Source organism: Elgaria multicarinata, chromosome 1, assembly GCF_023053635.1.
Source record: "Elgaria multicarinata webbii isolate HBS135686 ecotype San Diego chromosome 1, rElgMul1.1.pri, whole genome shotgun sequence".
Taxonomy (NCBI): domain Eukaryota; kingdom Metazoa; phylum Chordata; class Lepidosauria; order Squamata; family Anguidae; genus Elgaria; species Elgaria multicarinata.
In genome coordinates, this window is record NC_086171.1 from 40,585,727 (window position 1) to 40,608,024 (window position 22,298).

The 22,298-nt window shown below is 43.8% G+C and overlaps 1 protein-coding gene across 1 annotated transcript in view; it reads right to left on the reverse strand.

The window, feature by feature from the left end:
* Window positions 1-21,823, reverse strand: part of OXSR1 (oxidative stress responsive kinase 1) — a 111,546-nt gene extending 89,723 nt beyond the window's left edge. The window contains exon 1 of the mRNA XM_063126437.1: window positions 21,552-21,823. Within this exon, the coding sequence (XP_062982507.1) occupies window positions 21,552-21,624 (73 nt within the window). The 5' untranslated portion in view covers window positions 21,625-21,823. The remainder of the gene's footprint in view (window positions 1-21,551) is intronic.
* Between the last annotated feature and the right edge of the window lie 475 nt (window positions 21,824-22,298).

Genomic DNA, 22,298 nt, shown 5'->3' on the forward strand with positions numbered 1-22,298 from the left:
GGTTAACACCAGTACCATGAATTGGACAAGAAACTATGAAAGCCTATGGGTAAGTATCCAATGTTAGTCCTACATAGAGTAGACCCACTGAAATGACTGAGACTTCAATTAGTCAAGACTTACTTGTCAATTTATTTCAATAGGTCCATTCTACATAGGGCTAACATAGGATACTACCCAATGATGCCATTTTAAAAGTTATCATACTTAGCGGCCTTGAAAACAGCTGGTGTAGAATCCCACTATCCAAGCGTTGTCAATAATTCTTGTCCATTGGAAAGAGGACAGTCTCACAGCAGTATGGTTGGTATTGTTAGACTGGCCCAATGGGCATCAATGTAGAGTAGAAGTACTGTTTCACCAAACAGCTATTTAAGAAGGGTCACTCAACTGCATAGAAAACTCCACTTTGGGCTTTCTCCCCCTCCCTCCCTCCCTCCCTCCCTCCCTCTCCCTCCCTCCCTCACCCACGATGCACCTGATTCACTCAAGTAGCTGGAGTATACCCAAAGTTATGAGGTAGGGAAGCCCTGCCTTCACTCCAGCCTCATATCCCTAAACTTGACATAGAGGTCATTCATACTACCTGTGAAAGGCCCTAGGTCATATCCAGTTAAATGGGACCTGAAATAGCAGTACTGCAAGAGTCCTCCAAGAACCAGTTTGCAAAGACTAGCAGGCTGCAATGGGAAAAACTTTTCCTGGACTGCATCACTTTTGGCTACTGGCGTGAACGAGGCCGTGGAGAGCCCCACGGAGTATGCCTGGCTTTCCCAAATGTCTAATAGTGAAGGCATATGCCACCCTGAACTAAAATTGAATGTACATTATCATCCCAAAATGTTTAGAGTATGTAAGAGAGCCACTTGACCTCTGAGAAGCCTATATAGTATGTTCTTGCAAGAATCCATGTTCCGGACATATCTCCTCAAAGCAGGTAATTGTGTTGTGTCTCAGCCTCAAGAGATTACAGAAAGATCCAAATCACACCCAGGTAAGAAGGAAACCTCCTCCAGGTGCACAAGAAATGTGTTATTGAGCCCAACATTTTTCCAACCGAGTTCTTCCTCAAGGACATTCTTGAACAAGCCAATTTCAGCCTGGTCTCCACACTGTGTTGTAATGTACCAAACACAGAGGCTGATTGGAAGGAGAGGATACCAGGCCAGTGGAATCACGCAGGTCAACCATCCAATTTCCTTTACAGTGGGCAGTTCAGGCTTATAGACATTCATTTTATACATTTTATTTCTCAGAGCACACTAGCAGTTCTCTTAAAAGCTTTGGCACATGCTTTCAGAATTACTGGAGCAGAGACCAACAGCGAGAAGAGGCATAAGCCATTTTTGAGGAACTTTCCATTTTAGAAAGCTATCCAAAAGATTATACGTGGTGCTTCTATACTGCTCTGTATTTATTTATTTATTTATTTATTTATTACATTTCTATACTGCCCAATAGCCGGAGCTCTCTGGGCGGTTCACAAAAATTAAAAACATTCAAAGTATAAAACAACAGTATAAAACCATAATATAAAATACAATATAAAAGCTCAACCAGATAAAACAGCAGCAATGCAAAATTACAAATTTAAAACACCAAGTTAAAATTTATTTATAGACAGTTAAATGGTGGGAGAATAAAAAGGTCTTCACCAGCATATAATGTAGGTGCCAAGCGAACCTCATAGAATCATAGAATAGCAGAGTTGGAAGGGGCCTACAAGGCCATCAAGTCCAACCCCCTGCTCAATGGAGGAATCCACCCTAAAGCATACCTGACAGATGCTTGTCCAGCTGCCTCTTGAAGGCCTCTAGTGTGGGAGAGGCCACAACCTCCCTAGGTAACTGGTTCCATTGTCGTACTGCTCTAACAGTCAAGAAGTTTTTCCTGATGTCCAGCTGGAATCTGGCTTCCTTTAACTTGAGCCCGTTATTCCGTGTCCTGCACTCTGGAGCTCATTCCACAGCCAGGGTGCCACAGCAGAGAAGGCCCTCCTCCTGGTAGCCACCTGCCTCACTTCCTTTGGCAGGGGCTCGCGGAGAAGGACTACTGAGGATTACCTTAGGGTCTGGGCAAGTACATATGGGAGGAGGTGTTCCTTCAGATAACCTGGCCCCAAGTCGTTTAGGGCTTTAAATGTTAATACCAGCACTTTGAATCGGGCCCGGACCTGGACTGGCAGCCAATGAAGCTGGAAAAGGACTGGCGTGATGTGGTCTCGTCAGCCAGTCCCTGTTAGTAAACGGGCTGCCCTGTTTTGTACCAGTTGAAGTTTCCGGACCGTTTTCAAAGGCAGCCCCACGTATAACGCATTGCAGTAATCCAAACGAGAGGTTATCAGAGCATGGATAATTGTAGCTAGGCTAGAATGTACACATTCTAGTATTCTAGCTAGTTCTTCATATACTGCCCTTCTTCTTATGGTATCACTTATTCTCCCACCACTCTCATATATTTCGTAATGCCCAGCTATTAAATTAAAGTGTAAACAATAGGACTTGAAAGACAACTCTAGTAAAGTTTTTTTTCAAGCTGTAAAGACACAAAGAACTTGCACTTTGGCAACAACTGCAGCATACCACGCTACTTCCAGGCCGAACGAAGGTGGATTTCCAGGCCGCCCAAGAAAAACGTTAATAAAAGGCATAGCTACAATTCCTGAAATGACTGTGTTGCTATGGAATTTAAATTGTAGAATTCCTCAGGAGGGGTAAGAAGACACGAAGAGGGAGACCAGCAAGTAAAAGAAAGGTGCAAGATTAAGGGTAGAGCACATGCTTTGCATGCGGAAGGCCCCAGGTTCGAGCCTTGGCATCTCCAGGTAGGGCTGGGAAAAAATCCTGCCTGAAACCCTGGAGAGCCAATGCTGCCAGTCAGTGTCGACAATATAGGGCTAAATGGACCGATGATCTGTCTCTGTATAGTTTCCTACGTTTCTCTGTATCCCCAGATACAGCAAACCAAATACAGAGAATGAAGACCAAGAACAGTGAAATGTTAAGGTTGCCTTCCCCAACCCAGAGCCCTCCACATGTGCTGTATTACAACTCCCATCAACTTCCAGGAAGTGATTGAATGGTCTAAGCCAAAGAACAATTTGAGAGGAGAGGAGAGTTTTTCTCCCTACCACAACCCTTTACAAAGCCGAACTGACTCCTCCAGAAAGTCGAAGATAACCCAACGTGACACCATTCTGTCGCTGAAGCTAAGAAGATCTGCCCCTGTAGATTGCCTTGGTGGGAGACCGAGAACTCTAACCAAGCTGCTTAGAGCTCCATGAAGGAAAGGAAAAGTGTGCAAGAGTGACATACAAATAAAATGTGTGTACCTTACACACACATACAGCCTAAGATGCAGGAAATACTTAAAGGGACAATGATCCTGCAAAGTTGAGTTCTCTTCTTGAAGGACACATCCCTTGTACTTGTCCACTAGCATCAGCAAAAATCAGAGGCTTTCACCTTCATCTAAAGACCCGTACAGCTGGGTAGGAGAGGGACAGGCGTCTTCCAAGTCAAGAGTGAAAAGGGAAATACTTTGCAAAAACTTGCATCGCCTTTAAAACTTATTGGGCAAGAATGAAGACAGACATCCAGTATCTGAAAAGATGCCCCCAAAGGCTGACACATCACTAGACTCACCGCTCTTGAAAGCTGTAACTGAGAGCAACAGAATCGTATGCATCTTGCCATGTTTATTTCCTTCCAACACCATTAACATGTTCAAATTAGATTTGCCATTTGAAAAACAGCAGTTATATCCTTTGGCCAGGCTTCCTCTTGAGCCAATTTAAAGGGCACCCGAACTATCCAGTGTTAATTCTCCAGGATGGAGGGAGGAGGATTCCTTAGCCCCATTCCCAACAGACAGCCATCGGATCAGAATGGTGCACCATTCCTGTTAAATCACCCGCAGCTGTTTTTGCAGAAGATGCCATATCAAATGCCACTGCATTCATGTCTCACGTTCCTGGGCTCACAACCTTTCTTATGAAACAAAACCAACTGTAGCCAATGCTATATTTTCCCATTCTGCCTCTGCTCTCTCTCCAAATGTGAATGGTCGCTTGTAAATATTCTAGTTGGCTGGTGGTCTGTTACATTGGCAGTTTTCAAAACTGTCACCTGGAGACTCTTTTTACTCGCCACAGGTGGCCAAGAAGCCCTCTGCTTGCATTTGAGCAGAACTATAGATGGTTTAAAATACCAACACAAGATGCATGATGGGGAATGGAAAGCTCTGGGTTCAAGAGCTGCTCATTCATGAACTCGTCTGAGTGCCAAACGATAAAAAGGGCATTGATCACCCACCTCACAGTGTCACGAGAAGAGAAAGTACTAGACCAGCCTTCCCAACCTGGTGCCCTCCAGATGTTTTGGACTACAACGCTCAGATTTTCTGATCATTGGCTATGGTAACTGCGGCTGATGGGAGCTGAAATCCAAAACATCTGTAGGGAACTAGATTGGGTAGGGCTGTACAAGAGTGTGCGTTGCATTCTAAAAATGCTTTAAAGTAATCAATATGTTGTTCCTTGCCATCTGGAGGACTGGACAGGTTTGCATGGAGAATAAATCCATGATGATCCAACATCTCCTTCCAATAAGACACTGGTTAAACGTATTATTTAGGCGTGCATTTTATGACAGCAATTTTTAGTACCTGCTGGCCAATTACTGCTGCCATTTGTCTATTTTTTATTGCTTATCCTGTTTTATTAGTATAGTTTTTATGATGGTTGTTACCTGCCTTGAGGGTCTAATTATGGATGGAAAAGTGAGATACAGGTGTTTTAACCAACAATATGTGAATACAAACAAGTTGGTTGGTGTCAATCTAATTTTTATGGGACTACATGAGGACATCAGAAACCTGAGATTTTAAGGCAAGCATCCAAGTCGTATGTGATGAAGTTCATCCCAAATAACTTGGTACAAGGTTTCCTTCCAACAAATCGAAGTGTGTAATTACACATAGAATTATATGTGCAATTCTATATATTATTCCATCCAATATCCATCCCCCGGGGTAAAGTGCCTATCAGTTGGAGAGTAAAGGGAGTGGCACCCTACTACATAGTAGTTCCTAAATGCGGAGGGAGCTCCCCAGGTGTGTAGATGTACATGCCTTAGTTACTTCCAGACTGGATTACTGTAACATGCTCTACGTGGGGCTGCCTTTGAAGACTGTTCGGAAACTTCAGCTGTTTCAAAGAGCTGCAGCCAGATTGCTAACCAGGGCTGGTTACAGGGAGCATAAAACTCCCCTGTTAAAACAGCTCCACTAGCTTCCAGTTTGTTTCTTGGCACAATTCAAAGTGCTGGTTATGACCTATAAAGCCCTATACGGTTTGGTTCCAGGTTATCTGAAAAATCCTATGATCCCTTACAAGCCTGCCCGTGTTTTACGATCTTCAGGAGAAGACCGTCTCTCAGTCCCACCAACATCACAGGCACACCTGGTGGGAACGTGGGAGAGGGCCTTCTCGGTGGCTGCTCCAGTACTCTGGAACTCTCTTCCCAGGGAAGCTAGACTGGCTCCCTCCTTGGTGTGCTTTAGGAGGCAGCCAAAGACTTTTCTGTTCCAGCAGGCCTTTGGTGAATGAACTGGACCGCCGTCTGTGTCAAGGACTTTTTAAAATTGCCATTTTAAATGTTTAAATGTTTTAATATTGGAATATGTTTAATATACTTTTGTATATCTCTATTTATAGGTTTTTAATATATGTGTTTTAAATTTTGTGATGCTGCCTTGAGGCCCAGCATTGGGCAAAAGGTGGGATATAAATATAATAATTAATTTGAAAGATCACACATTTTAAAAGAACATTTTAAAGCCTTAAAAACCAACCCAATAAGGATCTGTGAACTTCCAGGATCTATGGGATGTTGAGGGTAGTTGAGCCACAGAATGTTGAGAAATGGGGGGAAATTAAAAGGGGAAGAAGTAATGGAGTTTTGTTGCTCAAGCCCAGCAGCCTTTCCCAACATACCATCCAGATGCATTGGACTGCAACTCCCATCATCCCCAAACTGCAAGGCCAATGGTCAAGCTGGCTGGAATCATGGGACTTGGAATCCAACACACCTAGAGAGTTCCAGGTTGGGGAATACTAGTTTATTGTGATGATTTAAGAGATAAAGGACAGCAAAATGCTTTATCTACTCTCTCTTTCCTTAACTTCCCTGTTAATATCACTCAGCCTTCTATCCATGATCCTGGAAGTTTTCTATGTGTTTATTATTATTATTTATTTATTATTATTTATTACATTTAATTATATACCGCCCCACAGCCGAAGTTCTCTGGGCGGTTCACAAAAGTTAAAACAGCAAACATTAAAAAGTATTAAACATTAAAAAGCATTGTTTCCTGCAATGCCTCCATTAGGTGCAATTTCAAAATGTCAAACAGACATCCCACAGTATCCAGTTATAAAGCCATCCAAGCCAGAAGACTTACACAATTTAAATATTTATTCATTTATTCTGTTTATATACCGCCCCATAGCCGAAGCTCTCGGGGTGGCTTACGAAAGTTAAAAACAGTAAAAATTAAAAGTATACAAAATTTAAAAACAAAAACAACCGTATCCATTTAAAAACAACAGTTCTGGGGGGTCCATTAAAAAACAAACTTAGTATTGTTAAATGGTGTTAAATGCCTGGGAGAAGAGAAAAGTCTTGACCTGGCGCCTGAAAGATAACAGTTTCTTTCTTAGTATGTTGCACTCTTTGTCAAACCATAATGACTTCATGGGCTTTAGCTGGTTTGATTTTTTTTTTTTTTTTTTTTTTTTAAAGATAATAGTGTTGGTGCCAGGCGAGCCTCATCGGGGAGTTCATTCCACAGTCAAGGGGCCACCAATGAAAAGGCCCCCTCCCTTGTTGCCATCCTCCGAGCTTCCCTCAGAGTAGGCACTCAGAGGAGGACCTTAGATGTTGAGTGCAGTGTACGGGTAAGTTCATGTCGGGAGAGGCGTTCCGTCAGGTATTGTGGTCCCAAGCCATGTAGAGCTTTATTGGTTAAAACCAGCACCTTGAATTGGGCTCAGAAACATATAGGCAGCCAATGCAAGCGGGCCAGAATTGGTGTTATATGTTTGAACCTCCTTGTTCCAGTTATCAATCTGGCCACTGAACTTTGCACAAGCTACAGCTTCCGAACCATCTTCAAAGGCTGCCCCGTGTAGAGGGCATTGCAGTAATCTAATTTGGAGGTTACCAGAGTATGGACAACTGAAGCTAGGTTATCCCTGTTCAGATAGGGGCGTAGCTGGTCCACCAACCGGAGTTAGTAGAAAGCACTCCGTGCCACCGAGGCCACCTGAGCCTCAAGAGACAGAGATGGTTCTAGGAGAACCCCCAAGCTACGAACTTGCTCCTTCAGAGGGAGTGCAACCCCATCCAGAACCGGTTGAACACGCCACCATCCGGTCAGCAGAACCACCCACCAACAGCATCTCAGTCTTGTCTGGATTGAGTTTCAGTTTATTAGCCCTCATCCAGTCCATTGTCGCAGCCAGGCACCGGTTTAGCACATCTATTTACTTAAATATAATCTCTATTTTTAAGCTCTTACATACTTAATTATGGGTTATTTAACACATGTAAGAAACTGTTGACACGGTTATTATCAAGCTCCTGTGAGGTATATAATATTCCAACAATTCCTGTACAATTTCTTTATTGTTCATAGCCAGTGTATTATTTCCATTTTTAACAGGAGGAACAGTCGTACTTTTCTTTTGCAACTTATGAGCTTATAGATTTCCAGGGCTGCCACAAGCTACGAAATACTTCTGTTTAGTATAACAGTGTTCCAACATATGACACAAACGCCTACTGCCTAATATATATATTTTTACTAGATTCAGCTGTTATGCATCAGTCTTATACTTTTTTTTAAGAATTCTTCTAAACAATGCTTTCTTTTCTAGGTTTTTTTTTCCTTTGCCTGCTCAAATATACTGCTGTGCTGAAAAATAAGCCTCTGCTTATTTTTTCCAACCTGGTGCACTCTATGTTGACTAGGGATTATGGGAGTTGTAGTCCAATAATCTAGAAGGGACTTGGTTGGGAAAAGCTGATCAGTAGTACCTTCTTCCTATTTTGGATTTTTTTTTTTTTTGTGGGTTGCATTAATTTAAAAATGCAATTCTGCCTTTATGTGTGTGTGTATTTATTTATTTATTTATTTATTGCATTTTTATACTGCCCAATAGCCGAAGCTAGCTACTATGGGAAGCAAGATGGTCCTATACTGCTCCAGCATGGACGATCTCATGCAAGAAAGAAGAATTACAATGACCTCACAGAGAATGCTGAAACCTTTATATGCACAGACCATCCATTTGGATCATGGGCCCTGCTGGCTGGATGATGATGGAGATGCAGTCCAACACATCTAGAAGATACCAGCCTGAAAAAGCTGAGCTCAGTACCCAACGCAAAGAGTTTATATACCAATTTGGGATACTAGATACAGAAGCAAATCTTGCTCTTACTAAAAAAAAAAAGAAGCATTTTATAGACCTATTACAGGAATCAGGTACTCAAATCCTAAACAAACAGGACTTAGCAATAATGTAAAGCCACCATCTCCTGTGAGTACCATCAACTGATACTTGAGAGAGCACCTTCTCTCCTACCAACCTGCCCGGTCACTGAGGTCATCCAAAGGTCTGCTCCTGGTGGTCCCACATAGATCCATCCTCTGATTGGAGTCCACCAGGGGAAGGGCCTTCAGCGTGGTGGCCCCCCCTCCTATGGAATTCCCTGCCAGGCAGGCACCAACTTCGTACTCCTTTCGGCGCCTCCTGAAAACATCATTATTCCAGGAAGCCTTTCCTTAATGTCCAACCAGGAGTCACTGTATTTGCTTCTTTTAAGATCTGTTTTAAGTGTTTTATTATGTTTTTATTTTCATTTTATCTTGTACACTGCTCTGAAATTTTCAATGGGGAGCAGTATATAAATATTGTAAATAAATAAACAAATTGGGAAACCTCAAAACTCCAGTCAAGCTGGTGTATCAGCTAAGACGGTCCCTCCCATCTCCACTGCTGGGTGTGTGAGTTCTATCTCTGAGCTAGTTCAGCAATTCTGATATACACCAGAGAAAGTCAGACATCTTGGTTCACATCCTTGTTGGCCCACAACTGTGGAAGCCTAGCAAGAAAAGCAGCCCCGAGTTCAGGGGAGGGATCTAGAGGTATGTCTAAAAGTTTCAAGCACCAACGCAAATGAAAATTCTACAGAAACACACACACACAAATTCTGTGGCCAGTGGTGCAAATTTAAGTTGTCAGACTTATTTTGCAAAACTGATTTTGCAATTTTTTACTATTTTGCAAAGTTTAGTCTGACTGTTTATTTCCTTCATGCTGTCAGCCAGAGAGGGAGCAAGAAGATACACAGAAAAATAAAGTCCCACCACTGAAAATCTTAGTCAGCCCTCCAAAATTTGAGCGTGGCATTGCTGACATACCTTCAAGCCTCTTTTCACAGCCATAGGGCCAGAAACATGATTTTTTTTTTTTTTTAAAAAAAAAGGAAGCTGAAATGTGAACCTTTGTTACTACATTTGCACCAACAGTAATTTTGTCTTGTTGTCAACACTGATATCACAACACGACGATGCTGGTGGCTTTGTTATAATAGCCAACCATTGTGGCGTGGTGGTTAGTGCGTTTGACTAAGGACAAGGGCCAAAACCTTCCTCGGCCATGAAGCTTCAGTTGATGACCTCAGGGCAGTCATTTTTATGATTTTAATTTTATTTTCTTTAGTATTCTTTTTTATTTTTCTCAGTATTTTAACACCTAATTTAACTTACATATAAACTTTGCTGTTTTAATTCTGTATTTTAATCTATATCAATTTCTGCTGTGTGGTTTTATCCTGGTTGTGCTTTTTATATTGCATTTTGTATTTGTGTTTTTAGACTGTTGGTTGTTTTGTGTGCTTTTCATGGTTTTAATTTTTGTGAACCGCCCAGAGAGCTTCGGCTATTGGGCGGTATAAAAAAATTATTTATTTATTTATTTTATTTATTTATTACACTTATATACCGCTCCCATAGCCAGGGCTCTCTGGGCGGTTTACAGAAATTCTAAAATTGAGGTAAAAACAAGTATACAAAATTTAAAACTCTAAAACACAGTACACACACACATAAAGCATTAAAAACCGATTAAAAACTAAACATGTGGGTAATTAGGTTGTGCCGCCATATGCCTGGGCAAAGAGGAATTCTTAACCTGGCGCCGGAAAGATAGTAGCGTTGGTGCCAGGCGAGCCTCATCAGGGAGATCATTCCACAGTCTGGGGGCCACCACCAAAAAGGCCCTATCCCTCGTTGCCACACTCTGAGCCTTATAAATAAATCAATTTTGCGAACCGCCCAGAGAGCTTCAGCTATTGGGCGGTGTAAAAAATGTAATAAATAAATAAATAAATCTCTCAGCCTAACCTGTCTCACAAGGTTGTTGTGAAAATAAAATGGGGTGTAAGGAAGCCTTGGGGCTACGGGATCACGACCAAAATAGTGTACCTCTGTATTTAAGCTGGTTATCTATACCCAAATATAGGCGGACATTTTCCCTAGCAAGGCTCAATGCTATGCCTTCTAGGGTAATGAAGGGCAGATTTGGGAAAGTCCCACTATCAGATAGACGCTGCCCCTGTAACAACGAGGAGGTAGAATCTATCTCCCATGTATTATTCAACTGCAGCTTCTATCAGGAGGCAAGAAAAACCCTTATCCATCCTTTCACGCAACGATTACCTGGACGATCGTCCGTGACCCTTATGTCGGTCCTTTTACAGGGTCAAGATAAGCATACCACTGAACAAGTTGCTAAATTTCTTAATCACGCAATCCTTACCAGATCAGTTATGGTGGCAGGATTTTCCTTTGCTTCTAGCACAGAACTTTAAGGAGGCTCATGTAATCATACTCTGTTTTAATTTCATGTATTTTAAATATTTATTATGTGTTTTTATAGGTTTTATTGGTCTGTTGACTGTAATAAAAGAAATTGAACTGAATCAAAGGAAGCACATATCCATCCCCCTTGAAGAGTGGGATATACAAGTTAAACAAACAAACCTCCATGTCCAATATTATATTGTGCATTGAGAGAACCATAGTGCAAATGTACTCATACATACACACAGGACAGAGAGAGAAAAGTGTAGATGGACAAGTTGGTCCGTATTTTCTGTCTCTACTAGCAGCTGCTGTCTGTCCAAGTCCACAGAGTCTCTGCAGCTGTTAGTCACTTCATCTAATCCCGGATCGTGACACAGATATAATGCATACCTTGTACACCGAACGAAACAGACCTGTGCTGAGTAATAGATTCCCCCCTTCCTTTGTGCCCTAGATAAAGCAAGGATATTTCACAAGGGGATTTCCTCTTTTCTTGAAGCATTCTGCGTACAGGATGGCATTGTGCCCAATGGAGTAACATGACCCGTTTGCGTGGGAGCTTTTCAGGCAGCGAACCAGCACGAGGAAGTTTGCTAAACACACACATACAAAGTTGTTTCCTTTCATAGTGCTTGTATCAATGCGTTTGCAGAGTCACTATTTACACTGTCGCCAACGTGTAGGTGGCTTATCCTACATCCACACGCTGGGGCAAAGTTTCAGGTTTTTCACTCAGCTAGATATCCAATGTGACGCCAACATTTTTTTAATTGTACGAGTACAGATGGACAGAGACTCGGAGTGTGGCAACGAGGGACAGGGCCTTTTCAGTGGTGGCCCCCAGACTATGAAACGATCTCCCTGACGAGGCTCGCCTGGCACCAACGCTGCTATCTTTACGGCGCCAGGTTAAGACTTTCCTCTTTGCCCAGCAGCACATCTTAATCACCCACATGTTTAGGTATTTTAAACGGTTTTTAATGCTTTATGTGTGTATGTTCTGTGTTTTAGAATTTTAAATTTTGTATACTCGTTTTTATCTTAACTTTAGAATTTCTGCAAACTGCCCAGAGAGCCCTGGCTATGGGGGAGGTATATAAAAATAAATAAATAAGCTATTAGATACAAGATGGGACAGAAGGGGAGGCTAGGGTGAAAGTGGTTTGCTTTGCAATAATTGAGCATAAACCCCCCTCCCTTAAAAAAAAAAATTACACAGAGTCTACAGGAAGCATTCATGACTTTTCAACTTTCTTCCTATGAATCGCATATGTTAGTTGCAATGTTTTTAGTCACATCCTGGACTGTTTAAATACTTCAGTGCCTGAAAGAATTTGGGGGTTGGAGTAAGAAGGGAAGGCAGAAGAAAAGAAAGCACGTTCATTCTTCTGCCCAGATTGCAACATGCAGTCCAAAATCCTGAAGCAAGCCTTTAAGACCAGCAGCTGGAAAGCTGTCAAGAGGAGGGAAGAGTAATTTTTCCCACCACTAACTATTTCATTGACTTTCATTTTAAAAACAAAAAAGCCAAATAAGGAAGAATGAAAATCTTTCAGTAACGTTCCTGCTGGCAGCGTTACAATTTCAATCACCTCTTTTCCAACCCGGAAAGCCCCATATACAGTGCCTATGGGTGCTTTCCAGGCACAGCTCTTAGCACTATCAACCAAAAAGCACTGTCCAAGTAATTCTGTCTTCCTTTCCTTAATGGATTTTCTGCGGCAAGAAAAAAAAAAGATGAGAGCAGTAATAGGGAACGCAGCAGTGGATACAAGTGGAAGGTGATGTCTGGACGCCCCATGAAATGCCGTGAATGAGGCAGGGCCAAGGCGCAATAGAAGTCCCATCTGGAAGCACCCCAAATGCCGCAGTTATTCATCTTAAATTCTCTTATTCCAACAACAGCACATTTTGGCCAAGGACATAAAGTGCTGTTTAGCTGGTACGTTCAATTGCCTAGCAACCAGATGACCATTTCTCCAGATGTTCTCCTACCCATCTGTACCAGGTCTTCCTTACCACTTGGCAGATGGACAGAGATGACCAGGCCTAGAGCCGGAAACCTCTTGCTCTATGCACACTTGCCCTGTATGGTAAATCACCAAGGCTAGAGCTTAGAGTTTCTCCTTAGGTCGGCCTTGCCCAGCCTGTTAACCCCCAGATGTATTGGACTACAACTCCCATGCTGGCTAGTGATGATGGGAGTAGTAGTCCAACACATCTGAATGGCAACAAGTTAGGGAAAGCTGATCAAGACAGTGAATGAACTCATTGGCTCTCCGTAATAGGAAATGCTGTAATAGCTTCCTGCTCAGGCTAGGACTTTGCCAAACCAATAACAATCTTTCGTGGGCCCTGGCTTCTCAGTGTGTTACCTGGTCCCGACAGTTCCTAGAAAGCCAAGCCTACATAAATAGCACCTCTGTCTTGAACAATGACTACCGGCCTATTCGAAACACCTAATTGCTTCAATTTCATTCATTCGCACACAAGGAATTCCATTCATATATGCACGCACATACACACTGCAAGCAGCTTTGCAAGGAAGCCACACTAATTGAGAAATAATAATAATAATAATAATGTATTTAATTGTTACCCCGCCTCTCCCTCTGGATCGAGGCGGGGTACAACAAAAAGACAAACACCATAAAATACATATAACTAATTAAAACATTTAAAAATAATACATTATTAAAAGCAGCACATTATTAAAAAGGCATCTTAACATTCAACTGGGTAGGCCTGCCGGAAGAGATCAGTCTTTATGGCTTTTTTAAATTCTGGAAGACTGTTAAGTTGACGAATCACTCCCGGCAAGCCATTCCACAAACTGGGAGCGGCAGAAGAAAAGGTCCTCTGGGTAATAGTTGTCAGCCTTGTTTTTGTTGGCTGGAGTCAATTCTTCCCAGAGGACCTGAGCGTGCGGGGCGGATTGTATGGGAGAAGGCGATCCCGCTGGTAGCCTGGATCCAAACCATGCAGGGCTTTAAAGGTGATAACCAGCACTTTATACTTTGCCCGGAAACTAATTGGCAGCCAGTGAAGAGATTTTAAAACTGGTGTAATATGGGTGTACCGGTGACCAGCCTTAAAACAATTAAAATTAAAACTAAAAACGAACAGTAGATGAGAAACTACCCATAACTAGTAAGACACACTTTAGCAGCTTAGGCTGAAAATATTGGGTTACATGGATCGTGTGAATGCCACCAACCCATGTGTCCTTCATAATATGTAGCTGAAGCGACAGCATGATGCCACCATGCTCAGAGCTGACCCGCTTCGCGCTCTTTGCCCTTGACTGCCATTTGCAGGGGGCATGAAAACTAACCGTGACATCATTAAGGACATCACACACTTTCGCTAACTGGATATGGCAGCATTGTGCTCAGCATTTCCCACATGTCTGCAAGCAGCCGCCACCACCAACAAGAGGAGCGATGCCATAATGCCTCTTTAAACATTATCACGGAGATGGGATGTGGGTGTGTCAACAGCACCCATCACCACACGGTATTTATAACACACTGTTTGGGCTTCAGCCCCCAAAACCAAACTTCCTTACAAAGTTGGACCTTACATTTATATGTATTCATTTATCTCTCTTCTTTCCTCTAATGAGCTCAAGGTAATGTACACTGTTCTCCTTCCCTCCCTACTGTATCCTCACAACAATCCTGTGAGGTAGGTTTGGCTGAGACGTAGGGACTGGCCCAACATCACCCAGTGAGCTTCATAAGAACGTAAGAAGAGCCCTGATCCTGGATCAGACCAAGGGTCCATCTAGTCCAGCATTCTGTTCACACAGGGGCCGACCAGCTGTCGACCCACAAAGCAGGACATGGTGCAACAGCATCTTCCCACCCATGTTCCCCAGCAACTGGTGTATCCCTGCCCCAAGGATCTTACAGTCTTGAGTGCAGATGACTGAGGGAGGAAAAGAAGGAAGAAGGAAGAAAGCAAACAAGGAATGGATGCAGGCAGTTTCCCAGTTTACTGCCTCTGATACTAGAGGTAACACACAGCTTTGCTGCTCCTTTCTGTTATCAATCCAGTAACTTTAATTTGAGCAAAGCCCTGGCTTCTTACAAATCCTAATAAACAGGCATTAGACAAAAAGGTAATTGAGAACCGACTCAAAGAGGGTCATGTTTTCCTGTGGATCAGTGCCAACAGAGAATACCCAGGGGGCGAGGAGTTGCTTGTTTGATATTACCTCTACTGCATGCTCCATTTCTCATGGAAACTGGATTTGACAAAACGCCCCTGGCATTTGTCACTGCAGGACTTTGCATGGAAACTTGCTAATTGTGAAGATAGCAGCTTTTTCTTTCTTTCTTTTTTAAGTGCTTCTAGCCTCAGTGCGTAGAGAGGTGTTTGAAAATACAACAGAAACATTTCTAACATTAAAAAAAGGAAGCAAGTATTCATTTCATTATTGCTACGTTCATCATTTCCAGATCTTCCTCAGGATTTAAGGGGTGAATCACTTTCCACCAAAGGCAATACATTCACGATGTGGCAATACGAGCATTAACATTATCTATAAGTTGTGGTTTGGCTTTCGCCATTAAGAGGAAATGGAAATTAGTATTTTTTACAGAATGCCCATCAATGCACATGGCGAGAGATCCCTGCCCCGAGGATCTTACAGTCTTGACTGCAGATGACTGAGGAAGGAAAAGAAGGAAGAATGCAAACAAGGAATGGATGCAGGCAGACTGTGTTTCACTTGGGGATGAAGTTTAGAACCCAAACTAAAGGAAAACAGGATCACGTACTATTTCCTTACAAGCTAAGAACAGCCATTGGGGAGCATGTAACTCAAGATTGGGACTTTGGCGTACAAAAAGATTTAATCCATGCAGCGGTACCTCTATATTTTGCTCCACAGGGCAGAGAGCGGCATCTGGAGAAAGAATTTCTGCTGGGAAAATGGGTTAATTCATGTCTCCCCAGCACGGCAGTGCCTATCCAAACCTCCCCACCCACAGTTATTAAAGCCACCGCGCTTTAAAACCCGCAGGGAACTGCTACTTCTAGTTTGGATGTGAAGGATAAAGCCAAGATGTTTCATGGAACTGGTGAGATCCGAGCACACGCAGATTTTCTGATTTCTAAGCAAGAGGGGCTACTAGGGAGAACATGTAGAGTCACATATCAGCAAATATGTTCTGGGTCCTGAAGGCTAGCCCTCTTTGCATTAGAAAGCGGCCCTGTTCAGGGAATTTGCTATCTTTCTATACTACTAGCAAATGGAGCTGGTTTTGTACGGGTTGGGGTGATTCTTAGACCTAGTGAAGCCTTCACACAAACATAGCGCAGCTGTCAAGAGTTGGACTTGCATTGTACCTGCCCCATTGGCATCTCTAGGCATGGCCCCTGCCAGGTGCACCCCTGCAGCCCCTTAAGAGAGGGGGTCTGTCCACTCTCCAGAAAGAGGTCGGTCTCACAGTAGAAGAAACCAGGAAGGCATATAACCGTGTCCCTCAGTTTACCAAACTCCCCTGGCTTCAAAGTGTACAGAATGCAGAGCTATGTGCTGCTTAGGGAAGCAACACTGGCTGAAGATGTTACAGCAGGTTTCAACCACACAGACATTTAAACCAATTAAAATTCATTCATTAGTTTTAAAAACAAAATAGCCCCGAGGTGCACACTTCAAGGGTTAATTTAGTATGCATGCCAAGTTTCACGGTCTTGCTCCTGTGGCACTGATGGACAGACAGACCCTCTATTATTATTATCATTATTATTATTAAGGAAGAACCACGGAGTTGGAGGGGTCCTTGCAAGCATTCTAGTCTGACCACCAGCTTCATCCAGGAAACCCAGATTCAGAGCATCCTCAGATAGACTCTGCTTGAAGACCTCCAGTTAGTTCTGGGCCAATGTAAAGCCTGCATATTCATTTCACACACAGACTCAGTTCACACAATCAAACCAGTCCAACACTGCTCATTTAAGCCACCGTTTTGAAGATTAAAGCCCCCACTGCAGCTTAAATAACCCATGGTCTGCTGTTGCTTAACCCTCCCCAGGTCCAGATGACACGGCAAGCCGCAGCTGGGGATGGAATATTCAAAATGGCTGCCTGCCCACACCACAACCCACCCTGGCTTGATTAAGCCAGGGTGGGCTGTTTGATCGTGTGAACTGGCCCAGATTCCAATTGAAATAGAAGCGGGGCTCTTAGCTGAGTTGTGTTCCTACTCTAGAACTAAACTTAAACCACGCTTAGAATAGATCCACTGAAATCAGAAAAAACTTTATTTAGTCAGTCTCACTGATTTCTGTGGGACTTCTCCAAGCATGACTAAGTTTGGATCCAACCAGCTGATAACCATACAGGAGATATTCACTCCAGAAGGATCCTACACACAAACACCAGCCAGGATCCTACCTGCTTTTATACAAGAACGGAATCTTGTTTTCACTCTGAACCAAAGTTTCTGAACCTAGCTCACAGATATCAACTGCACAAGAGTTGGGCACGATGGAATAAAAAGTTGCTTAAAACTAGTGTTTTTAGGTCTATATTTCCTCTAACCCAACATTCCCCAACCTGACTGGAAGATGCTAGGCATTGTAATCTAAGACATCTGGAAGACGTCAAATTGGGGAAAGTTATTCTAATTTATAGGTTCTTTTTCTACCTCGCTCAACCATTGCTGCTGCTTGGGACCTCTGGAGAAGGCAGGTAAGGGCACCCACCTCCTATTCATCTATTGCAGCAAATAGGGTGTGGATCAGGCAACCAGCAGGCAAGGCAAATGCCAGCCACCTGACCAGCCATGGAACAGATGAGATTTATTTACCACCTTTTTTCTCCAAGGAACCCAAGGCAGTGTACATAATCCTCTTCGTCTCCATTTTATCCTAACAATCACCCTGTGAGGTAGGTTGAGCTGAGAGTCTGTGACTGTCCCAAAGTCACCCAGTGAGCTTCCATAGTCGAGCAGGGACTAGAACCCGGATCTCCCAACTCTCAGTCCCACACTGTAGCCACTACACCACACTGGCTCATGCAGCACAGAACGGCGGAAGAGATCCATTGCTATCAAGGGTGGAGTTTGACCCACAAGTGACTCAGTTAATAGTAACAAGAGCCAGCAGGAGCAAGCATCCTCAAACCTCAGCAGTTGTGAGTATAGCAGCTATCATGAGATAGAAATGAAATTGGAACCTTAGCTTTTGAAGACTTATCTGGCTACTAGAACAACTCAGTATGACGCAGCTCCTTCTCTTAGATCACATAAACACTTCAGCCTGGGCTGGCATTGGACTGGAAAGAAATAGAAGGGCAGTAGAGATGGGAGAGACCAATGTCGGACACCTTATTGAGGAACCAACAGTATTAAAAGAAACCTTAAATTCTGAAGCTCTCAAAGGGAAGAAAGCCCCAACATTGTTTTCCAATAGCCCAACTCTTCCACAATAAAATGCACAACAGCAACTAGCACAGTGCAGATAACCAAGTTCAAGAAGCAGACCTGAGAGACCCAATCTGTCCTTGAGCAATAGGTGCTACTCCAAGGATGAACGAGGTAAAAACTGTATGGAGCGTCCTCCACTACTGTGGACGAAGGGTCTCAGACAAGGGTCTATTGTTGCCCCTCCCTGGCAAGCCATATTCTAGGATTGGCAGGCTTCAGCCCTCCCTCCCTCTCTAGCACCACAAGATCCATGGCTCAACTTTTGTGCTTCCATATCAAGAGACTATGGCCTAATCTCCACCCAGCAAGATATAGCACTATGAAAGTGGTATATGGTATGTGTCAATGGGCCCCAACAGTTGTCAGTGCACTTCAATACTGCTATAAAGCAGTCTCTTGCCTTTTATATACCGCTTTCATAGTGGAATATCCTGCTTGGTTTAGATTAGGCCTAAGTGTCAGAGATGAGGCAGCAACAATAAGCCCTCCTATTAATTCTCCTTTATAAATACAACTAGCCCATAATGGTTTATTGTACCCCACCATAGCTTGCTACTTGCTTATAGCCACTGCCATTGCCACCACTTCCAATCTAACCTGATTTGCCTTCCTAACTTTCTACTGGATTGCTTCGCCTTCCCCCCCCCTTTAACCCCTTGCTACACCACCACCACACTATCTAATCCTTTCCAGCCCAGCAATACACTCCTACCTCCGTCCTTCCAGGCTCCCTGATCAGCTAGCCACACCGTTGCCTACCTAAGACATTCACGCCTGACCCAAAGAAGTCACTGCACCAGAGTTAGCTGTCAGAGTGAAGTATGACAAATGTTGTGTTAAGAGCACATTACAATTTGCAGAGCTATACCAACATTGAATGTGCCCTTTCAAACCCACAATGGATTCTACAACAGAACAGGTTCTCATAGGACAGAGCCCAATTTCCAACATCTAACTATAGTCAAGAGTTGTGACTTCCCCTTGAACTTACAGACACGTAAGAGCAGTCATGCTGGATCAGACCGAGGGTCCATCTAGTCCAGCACTCTGTTCACACAGTGGCCAAAGAACTGTTCACCAGGGACCAACAAATCAGAACATGGGTGCAAGAGCACCCTCCCACCCATGTTCCCCAGCAACTGGTGTACAGAGGCATACTGCCTTGGATACTGGAGAAAGTACATAGCTATCAGGACTAATAGGCACTGATAGCCTTCTCCTCCAGGAATTTATCCAACCCCCTTTTAAAGCCATCCAAACTGGTACATCTTGTCGTAGTGAATTCCATAGTTTAACTGTGGGGTGTGTGAATAAAGTCCTTCCTTTTATTTGTCCTGAATCCCCCACCAATCCGCTTCATGGGATGAGCCCAGGTCATTGTGGGAGAGTGGGAAAAATGCCTACCTAGCCATATTCTCCACACCATGCACACCTCTAACAACCAAAACCATAGGTGAACCCAGAGCAGAAGTGCACACTGTCCGTCACAGTAACTAAAGATACAAAAAGCACATAATAAAAATTAACTTTCTTTTGCATACACAATAATTCCATGTCTCCAATCAGAGAAAGTCTGAGGACATACAGCAAGAATCCAAAAGCAAAAGTCTTAATTATAGCAAAGCCACACAACCCTAAGCCTCAAAGTCTTCAAACCACAGGTATTCAAACCTCTTCAGTCCTCAAGCATTAACACAGAGAGGAACTCCAGGCCTACAGACACGTAGAGCCCAGCATAAAGACACAACGTCCATGTCCTCGAAGAATACAGAGATCCCACAAAAGCCTTACAGCACTGAAACTAACAGCAGATCATCAGAGCTTTATATGGATACACACACACACAAAAGCAGGAGCAAGCATAGAGAACCAGCACAACTATATATAGTTGCCTGTGGAACAAGATGCAGGCCCTGATAGGATTTAACTGTATATAAAGATGTGGTGTGCACAGTTGTTTTACTTATCCTTATTACACCTCCCTCCTGGCTTCCCACACCAAAAGACTAGGCACACAATTTCCCAAGAAGTACATACATACACCAAGCCCAATCTGCCCAGAGCCCTCACATGTGCACGCACACTCTCACTAATCCTGACTTCTCAGAAACCAGTCAGTATCTCTCACACAATTTTTTTTTAAGAAGTGGGGGAGAACACAACATATTTTTAAAAGCAAGATTGCCAGCATAAAGACATCCTAGAAATGTCTTTCCTTCCCCAAACATAACTGACATGCACCTTAGCAGCACAGCCCTTCAAATAAATAACCAGCTGGGAGGGAATCCATTACCACCATCACCACCAAAAGTACAGTACCAGTATAGAAACTAGTTCTCCTTTCCAAAGAAAGAGGTCTGAATGTCATTACCAAAACCAGGCAGACGCAAAAACAGACACACACAAGCACACACACAACACCCCACTGGCCTTTTCACTGTATGAATGTGACACGCACAATTCCCTGGACTAAGACACGTGCGTAACAAAGCTCTTTCTAGGGTTACACTCCTAAGGAAGCCCCATGGAACTCACTGAGACTTATGTCCAAGAAAGCATGTTTCTGATGGGTGCTGCAAAGCTAGACAGACACACACACACAGCCCTACACTGACATAATTCCGTTTTGCAAGCGCTACACGTAAAGGGCACTACACCCAGCTCGGCTTGGAAGTGCCTACTTCCCAGGGTGGACAGTTACAGGACTGAGGTCACCCTGACACCCTCAAGAACAGACATTCAGAAAGAGAGAGACTTACTGCAAACCAAAGCATGCAACCCAAATACAACCTTAGGCCCTTTCAGCCCAAGATATTACAAAAATGCACAGAGTTGGTTACTATGACACACACACACACAGCAAGTCTTTCTAGATTCTAGAGCGTCTCCCTCCTCCTCTTACACACACAAATGTCCATGCACAAGAGAGGCACACACCCTGCTCCAAAAGCCTCCACTCCCCAGACGTAAAGGCATATGCAGAGTTACAAGAGAGAGGAACTCCTGTGTGTGTACACACATACACACACCCCTCAACAGAAGTGCAGGAGCCGAGCCCCACCTCCCTGCTTACTGGCAACACTAGGCCTAGCCAGAGAGCAGAGAACTGGGGAGGCATCTCTCTCTCCACCCACCCCATAGAGGCCAACCTTTCCCCCCATGTGCCCCACTCACCAATCACCTCCTGCAGCTCATAGTCATCCTTGTCGATGGACCAGGGCAGAGAACTGGAGTCTTCAGCAGCCATGGCAGCAGCAGCTGCTTCCCCAGCGCAGCAGCAAGCGAAGGTTAGCAGGCCTTGCTTCCAAAGCAGGGCAGGCAGGCGGAAAGGAGAGGGAGAGCGAGCCTGCCTTGAGTTTTCCCAGCCACAGCAATAACCTCAACCTCCAGCTTCCACTCCCTCCTCCTCCTATTAACAGTGGCCAAACTTAGCCTGCTCTTCCCACCTGCCCATGCCCAGAAGCGCGGTGACGTCATCCGCACGGCACGCATTCTCCTCCTGTGCACGGCGGGGGTCCACGTAGAGGCCATGTTGAATGTGTCTTAGTTGATGAATAAATAAATACACTTCGGCTCGCTTAACAGAGTTTAGAGTATCAGGAAGACCCTCAAGCGGCCGAATATGCATTCATATAGTTAATCTCTTGTCCCGTTCCCGCTTCGTTTTTAACGGACCACGGGGACGGTAAAAAAAAATAATAATAATGAGGCGATGGCGCCACACACAAGATGGCGGGCGGCTCATTCTTCGCTGGTTTAACGAACGGCGAACGGACCCGCCTCAGTTCGGGGTGGGGGGGAGAATTGGTCGTCGTTGATCGGTGAATGGACAGAGTGGAAAGAGATATCCTTCTAGTCATTGGCTGATCAGTTGTCAATAACACGTTAGCCCCGCCTTTGTGCCTTGGTTGGGGTTTGTAT